Source organism: Mustelus asterias, chromosome 5 (genome assembly GCF_964213995.1).
Source record: "Mustelus asterias chromosome 5, sMusAst1.hap1.1, whole genome shotgun sequence".
Taxonomy (NCBI): Eukaryota; Metazoa; Chordata; class Chondrichthyes; order Carcharhiniformes; family Triakidae; genus Mustelus; species Mustelus asterias.
Genome location: NC_135805.1, coordinates 146,881,096 through 146,887,095, shown reverse-complemented (window position 1 = coordinate 146,887,095; position 6,000 = coordinate 146,881,096). Strand labels below are relative to the sequence as shown.

General features: G+C 42.5%; 1 protein-coding gene across 1 annotated transcript in view; it reads right to left on the bottom strand.

The window, feature by feature from the left end:
- Positions 1-286: 286 nt before the first annotated feature.
- Positions 287-6,000, bottom strand: part of LOC144494052 (Fc receptor-like protein 3) — a 43,775-nt gene continuing 38,061 nt past the window's right edge. The window contains exons 11-13 of the mRNA XM_078213630.1: positions 4,691-4,756; positions 2,761-2,792; positions 287-521 (exon numbers count right to left, since the gene is read on the bottom strand). Of these exons, the coding sequence (XP_078069756.1) occupies positions 390-521; positions 2,761-2,792; positions 4,691-4,756 (230 nt within the window). The 3' untranslated portion in view covers positions 287-389. The remainder of the gene's footprint in view (positions 522-2,760; positions 2,793-4,690; positions 4,757-6,000) is intronic.

The window sequence follows — 6,000 nt, the reverse complement described above, 5'->3', positions numbered from 1 at the left end:
CACCCCATCCCCGCCCCCGCCGAAACAGCACTGCGGGAGTATCCAATGCACTGAAGCGGTTCAAGATGCCTGCTCACCGATACCATTCTCAAGGACAATTACGTATGGGTGATAAACGCTTATGTAGCTAGTAACACACACAGAACACGAAGGAATAAACAAACTTGATGATGCAGGTTAAATATAGAGAGGCAGTGCCATGCGACGTGCAAAGCCAATATTCACCACATTGAAATCAACTGTGCAATGTGCAGTTTTCCGAATAATAATAGATATTCAGCCTCAGAGCGCCCATGTTAACTTCCGTTTTTAGCATCTTAGAACTGTACAAGCCCCTGCCACATTCATCAGTAGCTGAAATGGTGCAATCACTTTTACTTCCTCTTTCGCTAGTAGCTTCGTGGGAGGTTTTCATAAACATCACCTTCCTCCATTTCAAGTACTTCCAAATGATTGTCCTTCATGCCATGATGGAGAGTGGCATAGGTGACAAAATATTCGTTGTGACCTTCCCTGTTATTCTGAAATTTAAAGAAAAACATCAGACAAGATAAACATACTTGCAGCATCATCGTAATCTTGATTTATAATAACCCAACAGTCAGGGTATTAGTTCAAACGCCACCACAGCAGCTTCAGAGTATGAATTCAATTAATTCGTAAACTGAGGGTTAAAAGGGAAGGAAAAAGGTTTTCTTGCAATTGACAGGGTGGGCGTGGGGAGGTGGGGGGGGGAGCGGTGGGGGGGGGGGGGGGGGGGAGCGACGTAGTGCGGTCGTAATGTTACTGAATTTTTACATAACAAACTAGATAACCAGGCCATTCTCTGGTGACATGGGTTGAATTTCCAACAAAGTAGATGGTGGAATTTAAATTCAACATATATCTCTGAAATTTAAAAGCAATCTCCTAATGTTGAATTTCCATGGACTGTTATAAAGCATCCGCTTGACACATTACTGTCCTTTTCAAACTTCAATGAGGAAATATTTTGATTTTACCTAGTCTGGCCCACCTATGGATCCAGCACCACAGCATCGTAGTTTACCCTTGCATAGCTGAGCAGGATTAATCCATTGGCAAACATAATTAAAGTCGGCATGGAGATTTTTTTTTATTCTCGAGGCAGGACGATTGGAAAATAAAGCACAGTTAAAACGCAAGATGAACCACGGTCATGCTGAACAGGGCAGAAAACTCGATGGACAAAATGATCAGCTACTCCTCTTAGTTCTACTCAGAACTGGTGGAGCATATGCATGAGGTAAATGTGCAGACAATTCTATTCTGCACAATTAGCTACAATTAAGCATAATTGACAGGAATCGTCGTTCCCCCTCCCCTTTATCCGTTCGTGGGGTCTGAACATATCTGGCCAGGCCTGAATTGTTTGGCCAACCTCTGGATTTCTCGACCAGTGACATTACGGCTATGCCAACCTCTTCACCAATGGTTATGTCATTTTACTTCTGATTCATTTTGGCGTTGTTCTTGCAATAAAGGAAGACCCCCAAATAAAACATTTGCAAAAAGATTGCAGGTTGCAGTGTTGGCTTAGAATTTAACAAGGCGTATTTCGACAGCACTTGTCAACCCCGAGACCTTTTATGCAGTACAACAAGTGCAAGAGCTGCATAAAATCACAGGCCTCACTTAAATTCCCTCGGCTTGACAGACAATCCTGGCCAGAAAAATATCTCGTCTTCTTCACATCCCTATAGAAGCACTACAGTGACGTCATTTGTTCCATCAAAGCTGCACTGGATCTGCAACAGAGAACCCCATCCAAGCCCTATGCCCGAAACGTCAAGTATTACATCGCTAATCCCCTAATGCACACATCCTGTGACGTTAATTATGGCCAAACAACCTGCACATCTGTGGACTGTGGGAGGCAACCAGAGTACCCGGACGAAGCCCATGCAGACGCCGGAGAACGTGTACATTCCACAGAGACCCAAGGCCGGAATTGAATCTGGGTCGCTGGCCCTGTGAGGCAGCAGTGCTAACAACTGCCGCCCTCTTGGCTCTGTTTCTGGGACTCCTTACTGATACCAATGTGGATATCCCTTTAGTAAATGCACTGAAGGGTTTGAAGTGGGGAGCCTACCATTGCCCTCCTAAGGTCAATTATGAATATGTTTGATACAAAAATGCCCTCCCTTGGAGCATCTGCGTCCACTGAAGGGACAACGAAAATCCTAAAAAGTGAAGAAAAATAAAACACCCCTTCCAAATGTTCAATAAGATCTTGTTGCAAAACCATGACGAGTGCCTATGAAACCTGCATCCATCATTATTGTTCTGGAAGCAAGTGGGAATGAAATCTCTATTCTAATGAGCATGATATAAGTTATTATTCTGCTGATGCTTTATTTTTTCCGAGCCGATATTTGCCGTTTCTCAACGACGTTGCAAGCAAAAATTGAAAGGATTCATCAATTCGTTTTTTGGACTTGAAATTGGTACTGACTGAATCTGATAGATGAAAATTGGCCATTTTATGTTATATAGTGAAGGTCCTAATTAATGTCCCAGAAGCAAGTTGAATGTTCACTGCACTATAGAGAACGACGTTTCAAAATTGTTGACACTGTGGCATAAAGGATTTTATTTTCAGCACATGCATGTCTTTTCTAAAGTGCATATACACCAATTCGACGATTGCTATACTAATGCTGGGTTTTAATGTTTAAGCTGGAAACGTACCAGTATTTAATATGGTATTTATTGTCATGTTTTTCCATAAATAAAACGTACCTGATTACATCCTGTCTTGCCTCCATGGATACCTGAAAATTAAGCAACAGTATTTAAATAGGACTTAGACGACTCGACAGTGTTTCGTCAATAGTGTGCAAAAACGATTTTAGTGTGTTCTGCCTCAGCAAACACAAAATTTGCACCCATGGATTTTAATTCCTCTTTGACTCAAAGTAGAGTAAAATAAATTGAAAATGATGTCAAACGAACATTCGGCGAGTCCTATACTTTTCACTGAGGCCAAATGTGCCCAATCACATGTGTTATATTTACAAACCAATATTTCGAATGCCCAAGGTGGAAAGCATGAACTCCTTTAACCTTTGCAAAGAATTTCAAATCTCTATTTAACCAATATTATGCACTCAGGGAGACATGGTGGTATTGTAGCTAGCACGGAACTTGCGTGACTGTGTGCAGTTTTCACTTGGGCGGCAAGCTGACACATTGGTGAACATTGCTGCAGCACACCGCCAGGGACGCAGATTCGATTGCGAACTTGGATGCCTGTCTGTGTGGAGGTCGCAAGTTCCCTTCAGGCTGCGTGAGTTTCCTCCGTGGGCTCCCGGTTCTTCCCGCAGTACAAGGATGTGCCGAATAGGTCAATTGACCAGGAGAAATTGCTCCTGAGTGTCTAAATGTGTGAAGGATGGGTGGAATGGCCATGATCCATGTGCGCGGTTATGGGGATAGAGCGGCAATGTGTTCCCAGATAGAGAGTCCATGCAAGCTCGATGGAACAAAAAGCGTTCTTCTGCACGGTAGGAATCTTACGCTTCTATGAATCTACCTATCTAAGGTAGTTCAGCAGCATCAGTATGGTTTTGCGAAACGAAATTCATGTTTCAGCTAATTTACCTGAGCACTTTAAAGAAGTAACTGGTGTTGTGGATAAAATCGTACCAGAAATTCAGAAAACTCTTGTTATGCGAATGTTCTGGCAGTGTGGGTGTTATATATAGGAAGGATCGAAACATTATCAGCTAAGAGGAAACAGAGAGGAGGGAAATGTTCTGTTTGAAAGGATGTGATGAGTGGTGTGTCACAGGCCCGGGGCGGTAGGAAAATAAGTTTGGAGGAGGATATAAGGAGTCTAGATCAGAATATGTATCGGTTAAGTGCGTGGGCAAAGAATGGCAAACGGAACATAAAATGGTAAAATGTGAGATTACCCTTTTTTGGCAGGGCAATTAAACACGCAATGTTTTATCTGAAGGCTGCGACATTTCAGAGATCTGACTTGTCGAGTGATTTGGGTAACTCGGTGCATGAATCGTAAAATGTCAGCATGCAGGCGGCGCAAATAATTATCAAATTTAAGATAATTTTATTGTCGATTGAGAGGGGAATTGAATACACACTGTTCCTTAATACAGGGAATTTACGTGATCACATCTGGCAGTATTGGTCACCATATTTGAGGAAACGTGAATATATTGGAAACAGATCAGAGGAACGTTAGTAGATTAAATCTTGGAAGGGGCAGTTTGTCTTATGAGGAAAAAATGAAAAGTCTAAACTTGGATCGACTGGACTTCGGAAGAGTAAGAGACAAATTGTCGTAACATGCAGATCCTTAGGTGGCTTAACAGTACGCATGTGATAAGGATGTGCCCCGTTATGGGAGAATCTAGAACCTAAAATCTGTCCAACACATTCTCTTAAGACAACCTGCCAATTCCATATATTAGCCTAGTAAACCTTCTGTGAACTTCTTCCAAGCCATTTGCATCCTTGCTTAAATAAGGTGACCAATGATGTATCCGATATTCCAAATATGGTCTCAATAGTGATCAGTGTAACTGAAGAAGAATCTCTCTACATTGTTGATACAATTGTACAAAAAATAACATTTAGCATAAATAAACAAGCACTGACTGGAATTGTCATCTAACTAACACAGAATTCAAAACGTAACAGAGCTTACCAACGTCATGTGTTTTTGCCATTGAGACAAGTGAATAAACCAGATTGACATCGGTTTTCGTAGCGTCTAAATTAAATGAGACAATTGTTAAACTAGCAAGAAGAGAGCAGAATTGCTAAGAAATAATGCAACGCGAATGTTGATGTGTGTGTGTGCGTGTGTGCGCGTGTGTGTCTGTGTGTGCCTGTGTGTGTGTATGTGTGTGCTTGTGTGTGTTTGATTTACGTGTGAATGAAAAAAGGGAAAATGCGAGAGAGAAACAGAAAGATGGACAAATAGAATAATATATAGATAGGTTCATAAGCGACAGACAGATGGACGGTCGGATGGATCAACGATTGTTGGAGGAACGAATGCATAGAGGGAGAGACAAGGGTGCGAAGAAGAGATAGAGAGGAAGGGAGGGAGGGATGCGAGGGAGGGAGACAGAGAGCGATGCAGGGAGGGAGGGGGAGAGGGCGGACGGGTAGATGGATGGACGGATGGAAAGAAGGTGGACAGACCAACAGATGGGTGGGCGGATGGAAGGGTGGAGTATGGTCAAAATAAGGAATGTCAAATATGAAGGAGCTTAATGCTTTCGACTGGCATGTTTCAATATGGAACTCTAGGAAACGAATACTGTACATTTCTGTTTTCAAACATTCAACTTCAAATGAAACCCAAAATCTCTTGGTTCCATGGCGACACCTCCACCACAATTATCCTCAACAACGTTGTACCACAAGGCTGTGTCCTCATCCCCTTACGATATCCCTTACACATATCGCCGTGTGGCCAAACTCCGCTCCAACTCCATTTTAACATTTGATGATGACATCACTGCAGTGGGTCGCATCTCGAACAATGATGAGATGGTGTACCAGAAACCGATAGAGAATCTGATTAAATGTTGCGACGACAAAAAAATTCTTTTCCTCAATGTCAGTCAAATGAATGACATATTAACCGACTTCAGGAAGCATAGTGGAGTACATGCTTCTGTTGGCATCAACGTGGACAACATGGAAATTGGCGAGAGTTGCATGTGTCCAGCTATCCAGATCACCAATAACCTGTCCTAGTCCTCCACGCTGACGCTATAGTTTAGAAGGCCTAGCAAGGTCTTTGCGTTCTCAGGAGGCGAAGGAAATTCGGCATGTCTGCTATGATTCTCACAATTTATTTACAGATGCAACATAATAAACATCAACATTGGATGTATCACACATTGGTATGGCTCCTGCTGTGGCCAAGACCGCAGGAAACTACAAACGGCTGTGAATGTAAAACACGCAAATCGGCCTCCCATCTATTGACTTCGACTACAC